Raw genomic sequence first — 23,122 nt, forward strand, 5'->3', positions numbered from 1 at the left:
CCCAACTGGTTTAAGCAACACTCTCTTCCACCCCTCAGTTCTGCTCACTTGATCACCTTTCTTGTTCTCCCCTGTGCTACAGGGAGCCTTTTACACTCAACCATACAGAAAAACTACTGGAAATGGAAGAAAAAAATAACAAAAGCTTACTGAAAAAGTAGAATTATGTGTTGCCCCTAAATCTGGAGCATCTAAGAAATGCTGCAGACCATTAAGTCCACGATGAACTGTCCAGGGTCCATCTGGCTGGAGAAGAAATCCAACAAGTAGATGATTTATAGGCTGAAGAGCTCGCTGAAGTTGCCCTTGCTGGAGCCTTGAGCACATTTGTGCCTTTAGGTGTCACTGTTCACCTGCACCGTGCGTCCTCCTCGCTGAAGGAGCTTTGTCTGTGCCACACCAGCCGAGTGAAGAGAAATTCCAAGGCTGCTCTGCTGCTACAGCTCTGCAATACCACATTGAGAGGAGCAAGACGAGTGTGACATTAACCTGAAGTGAGGGATCTGATCTAACACGGACCTGGGACAACCAAGCTGCTTGTCTTCCTTCTGTAACGCTGCACATTCTGATTTTTAAATTTATTTTCACCCTTCCCAGTTGCTGAATGCTCCTGTGAATTGGTTGCAACACAGTGTAAACTTGATGTACAGTCACAGTTCTGGATTTAGTGTCACAACAGTGGTAGCAAATTTTTTGCAGCACATGTGTGTGTGATAACTGCTTAGAAATCCATCACTAAAAGTGATGAATGGCTTGGTGGTCCTGTTAGTTTGCTCATGCTCATAATTATGGCCAAGAAGGGAAATTAAAACAGCCTTCATGTATTTCAGAAATCACATGACAACGTTGGCAGATGAATTATTTTAACAATGCATGCTGTAATTTGTTGTGTCCACTAACCTTCTCTTGTGCTAAAATGTCAGAAAGCTAAAATTGATGAGTACAACTGTGCTGAAACCTGACCAGCACCATCCCACTGACCCACCTGCAGCCAGCAGCATGGAATTGTGTTGCAGTGTTGTTCAAGGGGTTATTTTTCTCCTTTCTGATGAAAAACATGGGAGTTCTGTGCTTTGCCAAAAATTAGTGTTTTCCTTTATGTAGAGAATCATAATAATCCTTCAACTAACTGGCATTGCAGAAAGCCATGCACTAAAACCCTCAGAGTACTCCTTCTTTGAGAACATAGGTGTACTTTCTGGTCTGTTACATGGCATTAGGATTTTGAAAACGAATTTGGACAATGTTCTGACTGCTAGGAACTCTGAAATCAGTGGGATTCAGACATTAGGTTTGATTCCTGGACTATTTCTTATAATGCTTTTTGATTTTGAAACTAGAACTTCATCCTTCAGTCCGCTCAGTAACATGCTGGACCCTACAGCACTTCCATTTTTACTGAAGAGAGCTTTTGCTCTCCTAATTCTCTGAATTTATCTGTGTTCAAACCCTGTTAAGTCTGAATTGAGGCTGATATTAAGAAAGAGTCTCCATCCCCCCTGAACACCCATATCCACAAATCTTTCCCTGAAAGGCAAACTGCTCTCTGGAAAACAGATGTGGATGGTGTAGGCACATTTAACAGCACCCTCCGGTGAGATACCTGAGGATTTTCACTATTAGGGCACCTTGGATAATTATTCATATTAAAAAAAAAAAGAAGAAAACAAAAAAATGAACATTTATTCTAGCTGTGATTTAGCATTCTTATGATACACTTAAAACATATCCTTTTCCTTCTAAGATAAAGCAACTGAACTGAAAAGATTATTCCAAGAGCAGGGATATTGTCTAGAGAATGCTGAGGACAAACCCATCAAAGCATAAGCATAAATGTATCTACCAAGGCAAAAAATTCCAGAAGTAATCTTTCTGAAAATTTGTCAATGGCAAATCAAGACTCAAAGACATTTTTACAGGATTTGCCATTAATTTGTTAATTAGTATCAGCTTAACCTTGTAACATCAGACATGTCTCTACTTAGTTGGCATTAACAGCAGGAAGGGGTCTTGGTAGAGGTTTTTACCTCATCTACACCTTAAGCCATTAACTGTTCTGGAAAATAGAAAGGTTATTTTGTTTCATTAACTTCTTTGTAATTTCTTCCTCCTGGGTTTGTAAGTATCAAAACCAATTTCCCTGATTTTCCACTGGCAGATGTGGAGTAGAGCAGGGAATAACTTCACACATTTTAAATTTAGCCGGGAGGAACATTAAATGCCCCCATTGTTAATAACAGACTAACGATGCAAGAAAGGCTAAAATCTTCCAGACAACAACAATCAACCATTCCCCATAATGGGACTTACTTCACAAAAGCCCCAGTCAATCCATTAAAAAGACATATTCACAAAGGGAGCTATTTTATCCTAGACCCTAATTCCTGGGTAAAATTTTCTGTTAAAGTGCTCCTGGAATGGGGCAGAACATCATATGGAAGTATCAGGTGACAAACAACACTTCTTCCCAGCAGTCAATTTCCAAATAAGACAAATACCTTAGGAAATTGGAATTAATTCACCAGTTAAACCTTCTCCCTGGCTTCTTCCATTGTACAGGAAATCACATTTTCTTGGAGGCTGAGCAGTTTTGCAATTCAGGCTCTAAGCTCTGCCAATAACAGAGGGCCTGGGAGAGAGTGTTGAAAATCAACAGGAGTCTCTGTCTGTACTCAAGGAGAGCCTCAGCCACAGAGCAGCTGATGGAGAAGCATTGCTTTCCAAGCATCAGCACACAGAAACAATAAAAACTGAGCAGGCTTCAGCAGAGGGCTCCACAGGAGCCGCAAAGCTTCCCCTCCGCCATCACACCAGGGAGTTTGCCACACGCACACCACGCAGTCCCACTTACCGTGAGGGCGCCATGGGCTGGTCTCAGCACACCCACAGGGGCCTCCCAGCACCACACTCAATAAATATCCATAGCTGGAGCACAGGGCTGGTCACTGACCTTCATCCCCTTGGTCTGCCTCAGCCAGAGAGCTCAGGGGATTTAACAGAGGCACTTTGATCTCCTTCCCCACAGAGGGTTCCACGGATCTGGCGCAGGCCCCGCTGCGGCCTTGCAGCACATGTGGGGTGCTCGGGCCAGCACACAGCCTGTGGGGAGCCAAATCACACTTACGGCTTTAGAGCTCCATGATGTATCAATCACTGAAATATGGCCATAAAATTGTGTCTCCTGAAAAGGGCAAACTTCTCAAAAATGATGACCCTTCAATTGTTTCAGAAAGTACCCAGTAAAACAAAGAAGATGATCCCTCTGGTATTCACATGCCCTCTGAAGAGATAGAAGCTGTGAGACAAGCAGAGGAGAAGGAAAACACAGTTCTTATCCTGCTTGCTGTGCCTGTGTTGTGCTAAAGTAGAATGTAATATGGAGATTGTTTACCCAAAGTGAGGATGTTTTGTTCCCTTGGCCTGTCAGGGCCAAGAAGTGTGTGTGTGTGTGTGTGTGTGTGTGTGTGTTGGACTGTCACAGGACAGTCAGAAGAGAATCAGAGATGAGTACAGTTCCGTGCAGTTGTGAGCAAGAATGAGTGCAGAGCAGATTCAGTTTAGATGAAATGTACATAGTATAGTATAATAAAGTAATTCATTAGCCTTCAGATAAGCCGGACTTCTCATCATCCTCTCTCCCCTTTGTCGGAGTCTCCTTTGATTTACAATAGATCCCTATATAAAATGGATCCCTCCCATTTTGGAGCAAGAACCACAAAGCCAAAATTCCCCAGCCACTGCAAATCAGAGGTTTCTATTAGATTGTGTAGCTTGGCCAATCTCTGCACATAGGAACTGGGAGAAGGACAGCAAGTCAAAACAAGAGTACTACTGTGCATAGTAGGCTTGAAACAACATTCAAGTACCAACAGCTATAAGAATTTCTTTCCTTACAGTAGTTCTTACAAGGAGCTTTAATTCATTCTTTTCTGCAGCTCCTGCTTTAAAATTGCTTTGGCAGAAAGCTGTTTGGGATTTTAATTTTCATCTCCGTACATGATAAATCCAAATATAAAAATGTCCTTTGTGTATTATGGTTTGACTTGCTTGGAAATGTTCTGGACATAGCTAGCTTATGCAAAAATTGAAAAATCATCAATCTTTTCCAAATGATGCATCTCTTTCCTATTCATTCGTATTTCATCTAGAGTGAAGTGCGTTCAAATTTGTGGAAAATCAATCTCCAAATTATTAACTCTGCAATTAGTATGGGGGTTTGGGGATTGGTTTTTTGTTTGTTTTTCTTCTGGGTCTCTTGTTGTTGGCTTGATTTTGGTTTACATTTTTTTAATTGGGGAAGAGCTGGGAGAGGGACTAGGTTTTACTTGGCAAATTTCCTTCATTCTGTCATGAGACATGAAGTCATGTCAGAACTGCATTTCCCCTATCCCCTCCAATATTCCTAGGCAGTCAGTCAGAGGAATAGACTCCAAAGCCACTCAAAGAAAAAATACCCGAGTCTCATATGTCTTAAGATACCTTTACATTTCTGTAGTGCTGTAGATGCTTCTTAAATAAAGCCCGCCCAAAGCAGCACTGAATTCAGTAATGCTGGCAATGTCCATGTGTTTACTGCTTTATGTGTGTCCCCTAGAAAGGGCTGAAGGAAAAGAAACAAGAAGCCAGGAGAGCTGTAGGAGAATTCTTTCCACCTTCTTCATTGATACCCTTCATGCCATTCAAATAGACTCCGGAATACACTACTTTAATTAGCAAAGCTTGTTTTAAAGTAAACAACACAAACACTCCTTATAGGACAGTCACAGTCTCCCCTGCTAGATATACAGGCTTTTTTGGCAAGATCACATTCAAACAGCATGAAATTCACCCATGGGCATGGTCCCGAGAAGGCCCTTGCACCTCTTTAACTTCTATAACCCCCATTTAGCTGCTCTGGATAGGAGCGAGTGGTTTGTGGGATAAGGACAGCTTTCCTCCAAAAAAAAAAGATGGTCCAAATCCACATCTGCAAAGATCATCAGTTTTACCACTATAAGGTCATAAAGGTGTGATATAGGCGTCATGCATAGAGTACATACCATACTTCAATTGAGTCCTGTCCCCAAGTGACTTTGAGTCCCTGTGAAAGTACAACACACACCATGCCCACATGGAACCTGTGGTGGCTCTTTCCTGGGAACACTGCAAAGTCACTCACCAGACAGGAGTCAGGACAGCAGTGAGAAGAGTATCCTCATGAGGAAGCTCTGACAGGATTCCTTTTGACACATGGGAGAACATGAGAGTCCCATCTTCGTTCAGTAATTGCTAAACAAACAGAAATCGGAAATCATTGATGCGACATTGACCCATAAAACACTGATCACTGAGGCCCTGTTCTCCCCTGTGCCACACACAGGGAACAACAGATGCTCAAAGTAAACAGGGTAAGAACAAAACAGTATGGAAATAATGTTGGTTCCTTAACAAATGTCTTACTGTAGTCCATTTATGCTGACTGACACCGGTTGTTCTTTTCAGTTATAACTGTGCAACAAAATCAGACATGTCTCATCTTCCAGTCTTGATACTGAGCTGTTGCTGATTTTCTTTTGTTGATCAAGTTATTCAATTTTTCTGTTATTTTTCTCTTTTTTTTTCATTTTTCTTTTTTTTTTCATTTTTTTTCTTGTTTACATCTACGTTTATCAACACTGATACATTACAGATTTTGTTAGTTATACTTTGAAGTCTGATCATGCAGAACTACAGGCAGGTGCAACTTAGATCTTATTACAGGATGGACATGGCAAGGTGAACAGTTGTTTTTGCTAGTTAAGATCTGGAGCTTCGTTACTGTTGTGGCTTAATGTATACTGGCCATAAGTCCCACTTACCCAATTTACTAAATATACATGATTCTATATGTACACTGAAACTTCCAGCACCCTCCTTTATCAACACGTCACTGACTCAGGAAAAGGTCAGAGGTCAACCATATTTAGGCAAACAGCAGCCTTATTGTAAAAGTTTTTAACAGAAATAGCATGTTGGATTATTACATATTAGTTACAGAGGAAGGAAAAAAAAATAAGTCCATACAACTATTTACATTATAAATATCTTGCTTTCCAGAAGACAAGAATGGCCCTGTTCAGTGAAAATTAGCAAAAGAGACCTGTCTGAAATGATAAGCATGGTAAAAGGATACATTTATTTCCCAAATTGACTGTGTCTTCCTTCAATGTGTGCTTTTCAGCTTTTCCCTCTCAGGTAAAAAGGCACCACTAGCCTCAGCTGAAGTTTTTCAACATTCTTTTGTCAAATCAAACTCTCTTTAAAACTCAAACTTGCCATAGGCCAAACAGCCTGAACATGCATTAAGTTAAACATTTCACTTCTGTCAATCGTTGATTAAAAAACCCCCAAACCTACAACAAAAATGAAAGAAAAATCAGGCCCCACTGGCAAGTTCCTAATACACTGAGAAGATTACACTAAATTCCACTGGACAGGTTGGTTTTCCAGCTCATTGGTGAAGATGACACATTCACCATTCCCCTGCATACCTCAAGCATCTTACTAATTAAGACAATTACATATTCATGTAGTATTCAAACCTACTGCACAATGATTTTCTTTATTTTTGTGTGTGTGTGTGTGTGTGCGTGTGAGAAAAAGATCACCTTGAGCTTGCAATCAGTTAACTGTGTCCTTCTTAAAGTGGTGGAAGTTCAAATAAGCACAGCCATCAGATTCTTGAAGATGTGTGATTATGTTACAATTCCTCTCTTTATCCACACTGACAACTGGGACCAAGCACAAGTGGAACAGAGGTTCTGCAAATCCATATGAACACCCTCTCTTCCCTACACACACATACAGAAGTAAAGAAAAAGAAAAGCCTAAACATAAATGGAATGACTAGCTCAGACTTTAAATAGAAAACTAATTGGTTCCTGCAAGTTTTCTTTCATATTGCTCTCCCTGGAAGCACAGAGTTCGTTGTAAAATGCCCTTTATTTGGTTGGTTTTGCATGTTTGAATTCACACAAAATTTTAAACTCTAAATAAGCATGAAGGAAGAAATATAAATAGATCTGAATAGAAGTAAATAGATCTGAAACTAAAATAGTTTTTGGTCTTTTAAACTACTGTGAAGCTTGCAATATAAATAGCTAGCATTGGTTACTAGAAGTTACTTTGAATTAAAATACTCCAATTCCATTTTACAATAGTTCAAACATATTCAAAACACTTTTTAAATAAAACATTTGGGAGATTTTCTAAAAGTAACTCTCTCAGGCAGTACTAAAAGTTATTATTAGCATGTTTTTCATGAGAAAATAAATTAGTGGAAAAGAAATCACTGGTGCTCACTGACAAGTTTAGAATACAATCCAAATCAGTTAAGTAGTACTACTTTGGGAAACTCCCAAAAGGCACTGCATCAGGTCTCATTTCTTCAGTATTGTTATCCCAGAATTAGAAAGTAAAGCAATATCTATGAAGATAAAGGAATGTATATGAACCAAATTGCTTATAAATTTGGAAGAGTAACATGATCATCTGTCTTGTGTAACCTTCAGAAGTCAATGCTTTGCAGGAACTGGTGATTTCCAGAGGAAAACCATCAGTGCATTAGGGCTTAGAAAACCTGATCAGGCTTTCTGTAGCTTTACTGCTTGGGGTTTTTTTGTGGGGTTTTTGGGTGGTTTTTTTTGACACACTGCCATACTTGCACTCCAGTTTCAATCTGTTTTATGTAATGCAAACTTGCTATGATTCATGAATCTATTTGTGCTGTGGAATTCTAGATAGGACAGGGGAACATCAACCACAATACAATTCGCATAAATCACAGTGATCAACTCAAATATCTGAACTCTCTGAAGATATATTCTAATGGAATACAGTCAAAGCTCACAAAATACTATTGCAGCTACCAAGTCAGTATCTGAAGACTGTTTTCAAAAATTACCAAAATTTTGGATTGAAAACATACATAATCTTACATCAACTTGTAATAAATCAATGCCTTATCCTTGTTTAACCTCAGCAGTGAGAAAGCAAATAGAGGGACGGTCTTTTAAGAACTGTTCTGACTTATTTCTTTTTTTTCCTCATACTATCCCAAAATTCTCCATCTGAAAAAAAGCAGGGATGTTTTTCAGCAATTTTCCTCTCTACCATCTCAATGCAGCTAGTGGTCTGAGCAGTCACTGACAGGTAATGCTCGCGCCATTCTCCTCACCCTGCTGTTGCCTATATACATGACTTAGGTGAGCCACTTGGAACAGAATTTCCTTGGGTATTGAGGCACTTATGACACCAAGAGGCTCTGAGGCGTATTTTCAGAAATGTCAAGGTGTCCAGCTGCCATTCAGGATGATGTAAGTTATGCCACTTCTGGCACAGGCTCACTGATTGCCCCCTACGGTGCCTAAATACCTTGGAACATCAGTCACAGATCTTTGGCTTCCCAGTTTCCTTCACTTCTGCACTGGTGGCAGTGATGCTTACAACTGCAAACCTCAGAGAATTAAGTGAAAATTGTTGCCAAAGTACTACATTTAGTAATGTGTTAAGCAGAAGCAGCTTTAAAAGATCAATGGCAAAATTAAGGAAAGAATCTATCATTATCAAGCTGAATATAATTTTGGAATAATGGGGAGCAGACTTTAAGAGGATGGTATCAAAACTTCGAGAATCAGAAAAAAAAAGTGGTTTCTCTTAAAACATCCTCAGAACATCATCACTATGATCCTTTATTCAAGAGTACATGTGTTATTGTAAGGTATCTGCTGACAGCACTGAATTCCTGGCACAAAGCAAAACAAAGGATGTTATTCCTGCTGCTTCAGTTTGGACACACAAGGACCAGAACTTTACAGAACTAATGCTTTTCTTCATTGATGGCTTTTTTTTTCTAGTGTCCAGTGTGGACAGCTCCAAGTCTCCTCCCCCAGACAGAGCTTCTCATGAAGGAGACTGATTTGAGGACAAAAAGAGATGCAGTAATTCTTTCAGGGCCCATTTCAGCAAGGCACTTAAGCACATGCTGATGTCGATCACTGCTGAGCAAAGGACAAAAGCACATGCTAGTTAAATTTTTGTAAGCATCCTACAGTCTCCATGAGATGTTTGAACAAGCCCTGGTGCTTAGCAGAATCAGGGAATAAAGCTGATTATGTAACTCCTGTGTTGTGAGTCTATTCAGCACCTACCTAAGGACACCTTCTCTGGGGACTGCTTCTCCACCCTGCACTCATGAACCCAAACAGGACTGAATTATACCATGAGACTAAGAGCACAGATTTGCCTTCTAGAGATGAAACATGGGAGGTCTACAAGTCTCCATCTACTCTAAATGGCTTCTCTGCTATTGCCTATGCCACATCTCCATAACTTCACTGGCAATGAACTGGGATTACTCCAGGTTTCTACAGTCTACACTGGTGATATTTTTGCAGGTTTGCCTCAATGAGACTTAGTTAAGCTTTGCTTAAATAACACACTCGAATGGTGCACACTAAGGAATGTAAAGTAGATACTAGTTACCTGAATATTATTAATATGTATCTATGGTGAATTAAATCTGGAGGTGATATATTTACTTATTGCTAAGAAGTCACCCTTGGTGTTATTGCCTACATACCTACAGAGCTTTGCTGTTAACCTTTCAATACTTTTATGATCATTGGCTTTGGAGTGAGTTACATCACTCAATAATCACCTGATGTTTCATGGCTTAAGAGAGAATATTGCTAAATATATTTAGCAGTAGTAAATTATTGCTTTTAAAATTACTGCTCTGAGTTTTTAGAACATTAACAACCTAATTTTATTCTCCAAAAACAATTTGATAAAAAGCTACCAAAAATATAACCAGGGAAAGACCCCCACTTCTTATAGCAATTCTGATGCAGCTCAGACCTACCAAGTCTGATTTTATTTTATATCCTCTTCATTTTTATCTCCTGTCCTCCTCACCCTGGAGAGAAGTTTTTTCCTTCTCTTTCTTCCCTTTGAAAAAAATCTGATTTGATACTAATTTTTTATTCTACCACAGAATGGCAGGCTTGTAAGCCACCCAATGGAGCAGCCCTATTTTGGTAGAGTTTTGAATATTAAAGAGTTAGTGAATTTAAAATATCCACTAACATAGTCTAAACAGTTTCTCTCTCTGGCACTTGGAAAAGCATTAGAGTAGGATTTAGCTCATTTCAGTTTACATGGCACACTTTGGTAAAAGGACAGATGACTTGGAGTTTGGTTAATTTCCAACTCAGATAAATGCTGACCTTGCTGTGGAAAATGCCAATTGCTGTTTTGGCTGGAAAAAAAAATTCAACGGTTCTGAAATTTTGTGTGGAATTTTGTCATTCTTGCTGTTACTTACCACGGGAAATCCTCTGCTTTATTACCTGGCAAATTCAATTTGATATTCAGTCACTGTTGGGTTCTTCAGAACTTGTCCAAACTGCCCAAGACCCCTGGCTGTGACCCTTCCAGGCCAGCGCACGAGCTGATTGATAACCTTTGCTGTTAGAATGTAGGAAAACTAGACCCATGCACTCTGTGGTTCTTTTCTGTGCAACACAAATGCTAAAACTTCCTGGGGAGTCCACTGATTTGTCATGAGGAAATGAAGAGCCAATAGCACCCAGAGAATGCCTGTTCTCTGAGTAGCAGAAGTGCCTGCTAGGGAATGATGAAAAGGGAAAACAACCTCTGAGCTGCAAACACACACTGAGAGGGAGTGAGCTGCAAATATCCTTTCTCTAGCTAACCTAATAAAGATCTAGACATAAAATAAAAACAAGTTGGTGCATGTCCTTTTGATCACAGTCTGCTTATTCCCCAACCCTGTCATACCCTCTAATTTACAAACATACAAGCACTTCAAAATAGCAAGCCTATCTATGCCCTAAGATGATAACTCACTTAACATTGACAGAGAAAGTTGCTTACTGATACCTTTCTGGGCTTAGACATGCATAAAACCCCTTCACTCTTGTTCCCTGTAACTCGCAATGATGCATGTGCTTCCTTCTAACCCAGTCTTATCTTGGCATATCTGCTCTAAAAATCAGAACAACAAATTTTAACATTCACAAACTAGCATTTTTTCTATAAAGCTCTGTGGCTTCTTCTTTCAATAAAACTGGTTATTATTTCAAAATATATATACAACTCTCAGCAGAAATTTGGTGCTACATCTTCAAGTGTCTGAGGGAGCCACAGTTCTATGTGGTTATTTACACTTCCACAAGTCCTCATATGTAACCTCATCAAGGAGCAAACGGATAGAATTTGTACTGTAAGATCCCATATGTAGTTAAGCAGTTCCCCTGGAATGGGCCATTTATAGTCGTGGAGTGCACACTAAGTGCCTGTGCAGATGTGCAGGTACACAGCTGCATGCACTGCCAGGATTCTGTTGGCACATGTGTGTATGTGTGTGAGGAAAAAATGCATGGAGATCCCTGCCTGCCTCACTAGGCAGATGGCAGAGCAGACAGTGAAGGCAGACACACACTCGTATGGTGGAGCGTGGCTACTGCACACCTTGTCATGCCAGTGTGAAAAAGACAGTTGCAGGTTGCTGGTTTTGCAGCCATTCATTTTACATCTTGTGGGGAGGGGGGTAAAAAAAGGATTTTTTCAGTTCCTTTTTTCCTTTTGCCCCCCAGTAAGCATCACTGGAAGAAGACCAAAGCAGAGCAACTATAAGTTAAATACACACTTGAGCTTAGCTGCATTACATAACTCTGTAGGAGAAGCAGGCTGAAAAGATTTTTTTTTGTTTGTTTGTTTCTTTGTTTGTTTCACTTAAATCTCTGTGTTTTATTTCTCTTTCTTTTAATCTCTTAGCTCCCATCATTTTTTCCTCCTAGGTTCCATCATCCTCTGAAGAACGCTGGGTTTCGCAGGCAGGCGGCTAGTCACCTGCAACAACCGAGGGGTCCCGCAGAAGCTTCCAGGCTGCTGTCCGTGTCAGACGCCAGGGTTTGATCCGTGGACATGGATGAGATGTCGTTGACAGATGAGGATGGAGGGAGGCTCTCACTGCTGTTCACTGCTGCACCTGTGCTACGAAAACGAACACCAACGTGATTAAACCCGAAACCCCAGAAGGTGCCACGTGTTAAAGAGCAGAGGGTGCTTACCTGGTGGTACGCAGACCTTTTTATCCAGTGGCAAACCTCAGCAGGAAATGGATCATGCAAACTTTAGACACTGGATAATATTAAATATCTTACCAGGAAATTCTGTCTCTCAGTCTGCTTTGAAAAGCTATAGCTCATACAGCGTTTGTCACCCCACTTTGCTCTAGTCTGCTTGGAGTTCCACAACACTCAACTGCATATTAGGATCATGTAATGCATGACCAAAACAAAACGAGGCCCTACCTATTCCTCATCAATTCCTCTCATATATTCCTCATACTCTCATAAATTCCTCATATTCTCATAAATTCCTCCATATTCTTCTCATAAAATTCCAGCTTTCTTAGTGGCTTAGTCTAATAGAGTGGGTGGGATCAAATCACCCAGTGGAAATGCAGAGTGGTTTCTTTCTCTTACTAAGGATTAGGGCACTAAGCCCAGGATTTCAGCCAGGACTGTATTTTTGTACAGTCAAGTTTACCTCGCCTCTCTAAAATATGATGGTAACAGATATTATTGCAAAAAATCACTTTGACTTCATGAAATGAAGAATGAACCTTCCTGAGATTAGCATTAATGCACCTGAACATTCATCACATCCCTGAATATTATCAGAAATTATCTGTCTGATCAATTCAGACAACTGAATGACATATACAGAGCCATGTAAAGAATGTATTTATCATGCACCTATGATTGCTTAATTGCTACTGCTCATTAACCTCAGCTCAAACTAAAGTTTGCAGAGTAGCATAAACCTGTTTGATTGGGAGGGATACATTAATTTCCATTAAATATTCATGATAATAAAATGTGTCATTTTGTATGATCTTGCATAGCTAGAAATTACAGCTAGGCAGGTGACACAGGTCTTTGTTCTGCAGATAGATGCCATTTCATTCTTCTGTCTGAAAAGTGTGCTCAGCCAACTTTTACAAATTTTCATTTCCACCAAATGGCTAGAAATGAACATCTATTATCCAGTAAAACTACACAACTCATATATTCCTAATACAGAGATTAAAAGTTCTCTCTACAGCCCAGGTAAAGTATATCCTGCAATGGCAAAAGGAAAGGATTTTTATCAGTTTCTAGTTTGCAAAAAACCATTAATTTGAGAAAACAAGCCACCATACCATACCTCCAACCACTATTCTATATTCCTCAACTTTTTCTTCTCTATATACATATCCACTGCAAATATGCACAAACCAAATGTGAGACAGATATGCTCACATTTAGAGCTCCAGATGGGAACTGCTTTCTGCTGTTCTAGTTGTACATTACAGCATCAGAACCAATTAAATTCATTTACTCTCCTGATACATTTGAAAATAAAATGGCTAATTTTGTAGGTGCTGCAGAAAGAGCAATCTTAATGAAGTCTGACTGGTGGCTGCAGACAGCAATCATCCATCCTCTCTGTCATAAACCGTGCTTTGCAAAGTGTTATTTATGTGTACCTCATCATTCAGTACAATCCTGTTACTTCATGTTTACATGTTATTTAATCATGTGGTATTTTATGAAAATACTAATCAGTCAAGACAAGTGCACTTATGGGTAGTCAAAATATGACTGAATTCATTCATTTTAATGACTAAACAATATATTACCTTTCTATGTTTACCATGCTGGGCAGAAGCCTGCCATTAAGTCATGGATACTGTCCTAAGAATAAAATGGAAAGAATTCCAGCAGGTTCAATCAACTTTTGATTAAACTGCTGCTTTCTTGGATGAAGATGCACTCAACTTAGCTAGGCAAAATAACTGAAGAAATAGCTGCAGAAATTGTATAGGTGAAGATTTTGTTACCTTCTGTCTGATTCAGCACCACTGAATTCAATAAACTGTGGTATGATCTTCTCAGCAAGTATCAGTGCAGCCCACGAGTTTCTGGAAATTGCATTTTTATGGCTATTCCTAGCCTTCAGCACAATTCCACATGACACAACACAGATGTGACAGGTCCTGCTGCAGCCCCAAAGCACCCAGACTCATCAAGTATCCACAAAAACAAAGGAAACCACTCTAAACCTCAATGACAGAATTAAAGAGCTCAGCAGCACAAAGCAGGACTTGGGCAGCAGCACTCAAAAGCCTAAACAAAGCTGTCCCAGTCAGTAAGGAATGTTCCATTTGCTGTGCTACAGCAGTTTGCTCCTGGAGGGATGTGTGCCAGGTAGACAGTGCACATACGACACAGGTGCACTCAAAAGAGAAAAATAGCCCCATTTATGAAGTTGCTGTTTGGCAGGACGCTTCTCACTGGCTGCAGGATTGAGGAAAAGTGCTAAAGGTTAGAGCAGGTGAGAAACAGCTCCTGGGATCTTTTCCTGGTGCTGCTATTGCCTTGACAGCTTCTCTTTTAAAGCACACATCAGCCTGTGTGCTGTAAAGAAGGGATTCCTTCCTGAGAAGGCTTCTGGGAAATGCTATTAAATAGCACCAATGGAAGTGCCTCTGAGACTTCAACTCAAGTGATACAGACTTGGGGTAAAAAAACTGAAAGGAGAACTGCAGCTTTTGCAGTTTCCAAAAAAGCTCAGTGTCTCTACTGGGGATCGGCTCAGCCTCTCATAAATTGTGTGAATAGCAGCTCCTGGGATCGAGTGTCACAGTGCTTGGCAAGTCCACCAGCTGCTCAATTTAGAGTCTGCACATGACAGAGGACGTGTCCTACTAGTAAAGGTGTCCAGTAGTTCCTGGGTGATGGCAATTCAGACAGCAAGTAAAAGGCAGGAAATGAAGAATAAAAGATCCATTTTCACCTAGAAAGGGAATGCTACAAATAAGCTGCACTAAGATCTCTCTTATTTACTATACTCTGTTCCCAAAAAGGACAAGAGAGTTGAAAATGTTATGTGTGAAACTACAGCTGGGTAGTGAAGGCTAGGGGAGAGTGTGAGAGGAGGTTAGATAGTATGGACAGAAATTAAGTTTAATTCTAAATAATCTACAGCTTTGTATTAAACTTATCTTTTTTTCAAATGCTGCTGTTTGATAATAACAGAGACACTTTTTGGACAGGCAGAAGTGGCCTCTGCTGGGAATAATTTTTGACATTGTTGATTTTATTCACTGAACATAAGCACGAGGGGCAGCTGCTTGAGTTTCCAAGCTGATGTGTTGTACTAACCAATTCTTCACAGAAAAGAGATTGACAGACTGATACACAGGCACTCTAAGTGGCTCTATCAACGAGCAATTATTATCATTGGTGCTGTCAGCTTCAGCAGTCTCCCCCAAAACTCTTATCAAGTAATCATGGAAACCAAGCTCCAGCTTGCTTGCCATCATTATTGATAGAGCACTAAATCTCAGCTTTCTGAATTCTTGCCAAGGACACCATCCAATGAGCAGAGCCTCTCTCATTTTCCTTATGCTCAGAACTGGTGTTTTACCTCTTTCTTCCATTATTTCATTCAGCCGAAAATCTAAGTCAGGCACACAAATTGAAGAAAAACAGGAAATCTACTGTTTCATGAAACAGCCTCATCTGAGAGCAGTTTGAAATGTTTTATGAACTTGTTGGTGCCTAACATTCAAAAAACAGTCAAAGGGAAACATCAGAACACATTCTAGGTAAAAAATTACAATTTTGTGTGTTTGAAAATATTTTACACAAACAGTAAAAACCTTCCACATAGCAAAAACAGAATATGAAATTAATAAAGAAATTCCTGGGTAGTTTATTCCTGAAAAAAAGCACCTACAGTGTTTCTTGATCATAAATCAACCTGCAGCCACAATTCTGCAAGAAAGAAAAATTTAAGGGTGAGGATTTATCAGATAAGTTTTAGGGGCCCAGATTTCTTTTCAGTGGTGGCACCATAGTTAGGTAAATTAAATCTGCAAGTTCTGTTCTTTGCTACTTGGCAAGAACACAGTGGATTCTTTCCAATATATTACTTCATCTATGTCAAAATCCAGGTGCAGGGCTTCTGCTCCAACATCACCACCCAGCACTTTATTAACTCCCTCCATTATTGCCATGTTCCCCCTTGTCCTGTCAATTACTAGTGATGCATTCTTGTTCTAACATTACCTTGGCTCAGCAGCAAGTGAAAAATGAGAGTGTGAAAAAAACTGTCTGAAAATATGCAGGGAGCACTGAGTTAAATGATTACACTTGGAGGAAAGGCAGTTTTACTCATAAATACTGCTGGAACACTGTGCTCAAAATCTGGGCACTTCATGTTTCCCAGTGAAACTGTACCTTTACAAATATGTATTTCTGTGTACTGACAGTAACAGTTTGCATTTCTGTGAAAAGACTGCTGATGTGAATTATACTCTGAAAAAATTTAGTAGTTATTTTTTTGTGACAGGACTTTAAGAGTCAATAGTTGAAGATAACTTTCCCTTCCCACTGAAATGTCATCAAGAGTTGCCAGCCAGCTGTTCTAATGTGATTGGACTACTGAGAAGATAGACTACCAGATTAGTACCAGACACCTACATGGTGCTGGGGTGGAGCTCAGGTGTGCAGTGTTGTGTGTCCAAGAGATTATTATGTGCTAACATCACCAATTTTGCCTGTTTCAACTACCAAAGAACTGGTTCAGTTATCCATCCACAAGCAGCATGAAAATACCAGTGTGAGAGAAACCTCCACACTCAGAGGAATACAATCTGTAACCACAGACAATACCAGCACAACTGTCCCTCAAATAGCAAGAAGACAATTTTTGAAGCACTATATTAGCATGACACTGGAGTACAATTAATAAAGGTCAACTCATCTGAATCTCATAAAAACTTCTTCATTGGCCTGCATAACTGCAAGTGTAGCCCTTCAGCAATCTCCATTCTCTCTTTGCCAGAACAGAACACAAGGTTATTCATTGGGGCTGAGTACCTGAAGGAGAAGGCTGTCCTTTTACTACGCCATTTTTAGTCTTTTCTTCAGAATTCATTACTTCTTTGTAGATGAGTTCTGGAAAAGAGAATTGGGACAGTTAGTGACTGAGGCCAGTGCCTGTGATCAGGAACAGAATAAATACCACATAAGCTTCCTAAGTCTGCTCTGCCTTGTCTTCCCAAGTCCGACAGCTCTACTCACCTAAGACCTCTCTCTTCCATTCCTCTCCCCTGCTCTCATCTCCTTTTGGAGCTGAATGGAGTCAAATGGGATTCAGCCAGAGCAGGGGAACAGTTTAATGCTGCACTGTCTAGAAGAGAAGCAGCACAATATCACAGCACCGTTTACTGTGGCTAAAATTCTGATGCATTGCCCTGCTGAACAGTATTCTGTTCTCCTTGGATTTCAGTGAAGCACTGGAACCTACATCTCCTGTGTTAACAGTGACCTATGTAGAAAATTATAGCCCTCAGAACATTTTTCATAATTTTTGCTATGTTTTTGCCATTTTGCCACTGAAATACTCCTTCCCATGTAATTCTAAACAGCAATTACCTTTCCATTCTTCGATTGTATGTTCCCTTTCATCCAGCTGTTTATCATATATCTGAGGAGGAGGCTGCAGGAAAGAAGCACAGCTGTTTAGTCAATTGTCTGTTATAGTGTAAATAATCAGGATTAATTACTTAATTAAAGATAATTTCTCCTCTCTCTCTTTGCAATCCATCCTGTACATGCCAGAACATCTGAAACACATTTGAATATTAAGGGGATTAACACTCCTGGAAGTTAACTCTTTTTGTAGGAGAAATCAACATACTCCTCTGTTTTCCTTTCTTAAAAAGGAGGCAGAGCTGCAGTTGAAATAAAACCCAGATCAACAATGTCATTGTACTTGTACTGAGCCCAGAAACTCCACACCTAAATTATTTGTACCAGCAGAGAGGTACTGTCAGTATACCAAACAAACAGCAGTCTTGATTAATTAGTAGTAACATTAACATATTTAAGTTATCATTAACATTTTTTAAGTTGCTCTTTAGATTTGCTTCTATACAGACTTCCCAAAATAACTCTATTTTTTTAACTAAGTCTCTCTGCAACAGTTTCTAATCCATATTTCAAATTACCAAAATTTCCAGGATATGTATTTTTAACTAACTTTACTTTGAATAGAAAGTTTTTTATTATTTGTTTCTTTTAGTTGATGAGCATCTCAGAGAACTGGCAGATCCTGGAATTTACTGAGACAAAGGCACCTAAAGTTTCAAGGAACCTGAACACCTGCTTTCATTGGGCAACTAAGCCATCATTGCCTCTCCTGATGTTGACTGCCAAATACAGCAGCCAAGGAAGGAAGGCTCTAAAGACGCCAAGGAAGACTCTCCCCTCCTTCCTTCTACCCAGAAGCTCCAGCATCTGAGGTAAGAGCACCTAATGAAGATGGAAACAAGATCCACAACACCTTTCTTGCTCAGATATATTTCCTCTGACTTCCATCTTGGGTACTTGCCATTGAGTCCCCTTCAAAACATCCTCCTATTATATGCATATTTACCAAGCTGTTTTCGTGAATCACTGAGAATTTAGTAATTTTCTCTCAGGACTCTAATTCCATCAGTCCATTAAGCCATTTGCATGCTACAAATACTACTGAAAAAGTAATAGCTCAGTGACATGATATGGACCAGGAAAATTATACGACAGCTGAACTGGACAAATCCACTGAAAACAAGGGCAGTTTCCCCAGAGTGACATTTATATTAGGGCTGAAGATAAGGGGATTAGGTGAAGTAATGGATTGCTGAATTTTGTACCTGAGAAGGAAACACATCATGAATTAAAGTGAGTGCCAAGCCTCAGCACGGTTACCTGAGGTTTTGTTATATCAGCAAGGTAAGACACAGCCCCAGACCAGTGCAGCTGTTCTCTTGTTCACCATAACCACCCTCCTCATTCCTTTCCAGTGAGCCCTGATGCCTCCAAGATTAGCACAACCTCTGTGGGGATTCTGTGCTCCTGCTGGGTGTTGTCAGAGAGCTGGATGCTACAAGAGTCGAGGTGATCCTCACCACTGACCAGTGGGCTGTGATAGGTAAGCTCCACTCCTCCCTCTGAGCCTGCAGGGCTCCTGCTCAGCCCCTCAGCCAGCCCTGGAGCATGCCAAGAAAATTTAGGGGGGTAGGGATTTACAGGAGCAGCAGGGGAGGTGCTTGGCTGAGCTGAACCACAGTGACAGAATCACCTCTTCTCTGCCACGTGCAAAGGGAGCAGGCAAACAAAGTTAGACAAGAATATCCTAAAAGCAGCTTTCTAAAAGTCTCAGGGAGAAGCCTACAAAAAGCATAGGTGGGGGTATTTGCTTCTACCAAACACTCTTTCTACACCTTTGATAGAAAAACTTGTATTTCTCCCCCAGGACAGAAATAAGAGGAAAGATTCCCTCACTACTTTAACTCCCAAACACAAATTGCAGAATCAAAAGGAAGTGATCAGATGCACCTGTTCTCAATTCACACAACCACAGAATCTTCAGTTTATTTATCTTCTAATTTAATTCAGCTACATCTTAATCTGGGGTAATTGGCTAATAAGCGCCAAGAAAATCAGCAGTAATCATTGCCTAGATTAATACACTCTGGAAACAAAGGCATTTTCCAGGGAGAGAGCCCAGAATAACTTCACTCATTACCAAGCTCCTATTTTCCTGTAGAATCAAACAAGGGAGAGCAACCAAGCTGTCCCTCACACACTGCAGGATGCCAGAAGCTGCACCTGCACAGCATTCTACTGCTCTGCCAGTGCTGACATTGCAGACTATTTACTTGTGAGCTAGCAGAACCACAGCTACGAGACATGGCTCTCAGCAGGCATGAGGGAGCCAAGGGTAGCAAACATTCAGCAAGCAAACAGCATGACTAAATCCCTGTTCTTCACAGAGGCTGGGTCTGTAACCACTCTAAAGCCTGTGAGAGCACAGTCAAATGGAGCTCTGCTGAGAGCCCAGGCCAGTGCTTCGCACTGGCAGAAGTGAAGCTTTCCCATCAAAATTCCCTGAGTCCTCACCTTTTCATTGATTCAAGGCACAGAGGTGAGCTGAGAATACCAAAACTATTTTGAGAATTTATTTTCTCATAATTTTCATTACTTCATAGGAGAACCACAAAGCTATACCTACATCCTCCTGAGCATCTGATTTTAGTCTTGGTCCAAACCTTTGCCTAAAACTGACTTTGCTACTTAAATCTTAGAAAATGACTGAGCTAATAATCATTAACTTTCCATGCAGATGCAGCTGCAGTGCCATAGGCATTCTTATAAATCCTTCATACTTCACATGCCAACTGAGAGTTTCACAGTTTACTTTTTATAGGTGTTTAAAAAAAGACTGGATGTGGCACTCAGTGCCATGGCTTGGTTGATAAGGTGGTGTTAGGTCATAAGTTGGACTTGATGATCTCCAAGGTCTTTTCCAACCTAGCTGATTCTGCAATTCTTTAGGTCTCAGAAAAAGTACCAAGTTCAAGTAACGTCAAATCAAGGCAGGGTGTGGATCAATCCTATGGGTGGCAGCATTCAGCTTCAATTTAAGGCAGCCATTTTCTCCCCAAAAGAGATTGATTTGCAAGCAGTTGCATTGGCAACAATAACAAAGAATAAATCTATTTTTGGATATGGAAGCAAAGAATGAATTACATTTTTCTTATAGGTACTAAACACCCCCCTGTTGTTTCAATGGCTCTTGGCTTTTCCATTTTACAAATTGATTTTCAAAATATTTTTTAATAAATATAACATTCACTGGACATAATAAAAATTAAAAAAAAAAAAAACCCAACAGAAAATATCAACATGGGTGTCTTTCTGAAAAAGAAAAAAAAGGCAAAACAAACAAACCAATAAGCAAAACCAATCATAAAACAAACCAAAAAGCAAAATACACAAAAGACAAGGGAGGTTTATGTTGTCAGATAAACAGCAGGAGACTACTGGATTTGTTAAATACCATTCTAATATTCAGAGAGGGGAGGTTTTTCACTAGAGAAAAAAACAAAACATATGTTAGAACTAAAGTATTCTCACTTTCCCAAAGCAACATAGATTGGTTTGTGTGCCACTGCTAGAAAGCAAAGGGAATGAGCTGGAGCTCAGATTCCAGCAAATCCTGCCACCTCTGTCCCTGCCTCTGCAGAGCTAGTGCCAGCACAGTGGAGACCTTGGGATGAGCTGTTTTTAGAAAGCTTGGCAGAGCAAGGCCTGAGTCTGCATCTCTCCCCAGAATGGCAGGGTCTGGGGCAGCAGCTGTAGAGCAGCACACTGAGGTAGCAATGGAATTAGCAAGATAATGCAGATAAAAGAGGGACTGCAGGATGCAACAATTAATGGTGTGAGGTTAAACATTTTGTCAAATAGCTTAGATCCTTATAACAAATGAATATAAAAATTACTTGGTGTTTTGCTACAACCTAAATTCTGTTACTGATGCCATTCATATATTTATTTTTGCAGTGCAAGCCCAAGTACACCAGCATGCTTGTCACCAGAGGTCTGGCATCTCTTTATTTACAAAGTGCTTGGGATTTCACCCTGTATTGCCAAAGGGTTCCACAGTGGGCTAAGGATGATCTCAGCTATGGATATGGAAGAAGAGATGACTCCGGGCCCATTTGTTCCTTGGAGTTTGTGCAGAGCTTTTGGAAAACTCCACACATTATGTGCATCAAGGAAATTGTAGACTGAGCTGTTTCTGAACAGCTGGACCAAAAGGATGCCATGCAGCACGAGTCAAGATTTCTGGGCTACACACAGATGACTGAACAGCTTGAAGATACAACAAGCAAGCTGAAAAAAGATTAAGTTTTGATCAAAAAAGAAAAAGAAGAAAATCAATGCCTCTTTCTTCTCTAACCACTCCTCCTTACTGCCATTAACAAAGATTTTTGCAGAAGCTGTGTTCAGCTTCCGTAATCAATCAGCAATGAACAGATAGATGCTCTTGACTCGAGGAAATGTGTGTGCTTGTGCACAAAGCAGAGCTGCACACTTCTTTTGTGAGACAACAGATGCACACTATCCATCTCTGAGCAGAAAACCAAGCCCTGTAACTGGGTGCTAAAAAATGTGGCAGCTCATTGAAGACTTTCTATACAACATCTATACATACAGAGCTGAGCAAGAGAAAAGAACAGCAGAAATGATGCACAACCTGCCAGCCCTGCTTATGTCATGTAGTGAAGGTGACACCTTCTTTGAAGTGTGTTTGCCAAGGTCACAGAGCTCTCCAAAGTGCTTCTCCATCATAATGGATGCTTAGCATTCACAGGTAAAATAAGAGGTGGGTGATTTGTTTGTTTGTTTGTTTTTAAATTATGATAAACCAGTTTTAAAAAATTGAATTTAACAGCTGGTCATAGATAGTTTATATAGGGCTAAGACAATACAGCCCAGTTTCTGTCCCGGACCCTCAGACTGAGAACCATAAACCAAGTTGTTTTTATTAGCAACACTGGAAACAACATCACATTAATAGAAGGTAACACACAGATTGGCATGCACAGAAAAATGAATGATAATTCACAACTCAGCCCCCTGTGGATGGTTCTAGATGGAAAAATACTCCAGTGAAATATAAATCCTGTAAAAATAAAACCAGGAATGAAAGCTGTATGAGTTACAGTGAATAAAACCCTATAAAATCCATCACTACTGTAAAATACTGTCAAACATAGAGGAATGCTTGAAAGGAATACTTTTAACATCTGATGTTTCTGTTTCTTAGAAATCTCTTTTCTAATGGATGGCACAGATCAGACAACAAAAAATTACTGCAGATACAAGAAAGTTCAAGACAAATTTTGAAACCAGTTAACAGAAACATCACATAATAATCTACAGCAAATTTTGCTACTGGATTTGTTGCCATGAAATGGAACAAGTTTTCCCAAGTAGGAATCAATATGACATCACACACACATTCAAAAGGCTCCAAAATGGAATCCAAGACAACATGAATGGTCTCTTTGAATATATCAATAACAAAAGGAAGAACTTTACTGTGCTAAAGCAATGTGTAAGAATCCATTTTGTTCACAATTTGATCATTTTGGGATAAAACCCAGTGACCTGCAAACAGGCATAAACAT

The 23,122-nt window shown here is 40.0% G+C and overlaps 1 protein-coding gene across 6 annotated transcripts in view; it reads right to left on the bottom strand.

Annotated features, from left to right (window-relative positions):
- Nucleotides 1-4,684: 4,684 nt before the first annotated feature.
- MAPK10 (mitogen-activated protein kinase 10) overlaps nt 4,685-23,122 on the bottom strand; it is a 145,705-nt gene continuing 127,267 nt past the window's right edge. For 5 of the 6 annotated variants that reach the window (XM_074540826.1, XM_005485328.4, XM_074540827.1 and 2 more), the window contains 3 exons: nt 17,535-17,598; nt 16,977-17,054; nt 4,685-12,031 (listed from right to left, as the gene is read on the bottom strand). In XM_074540826.1, the coding sequence (XP_074396927.1) occupies nt 11,889-12,031; nt 16,977-17,054; nt 17,535-17,598 (285 nt within the window). In that variant the 3' untranslated portion in view covers nt 4,685-11,888. Of the gene's footprint in view, nt 12,037-16,976; nt 17,055-17,534; nt 17,599-23,122 lie in introns of all 6 variants that reach the window. The other variant, XM_026792377.2, reaches the window with a different exon arrangement.

The sequence above is a fragment of the Zonotrichia albicollis genome, chromosome 5, assembly GCF_047830755.1.
Source record: "Zonotrichia albicollis isolate bZonAlb1 chromosome 5, bZonAlb1.hap1, whole genome shotgun sequence".
Lineage (NCBI taxonomy): Eukaryota > Metazoa > Chordata > Aves > Passeriformes > Passerellidae > Zonotrichia > Zonotrichia albicollis.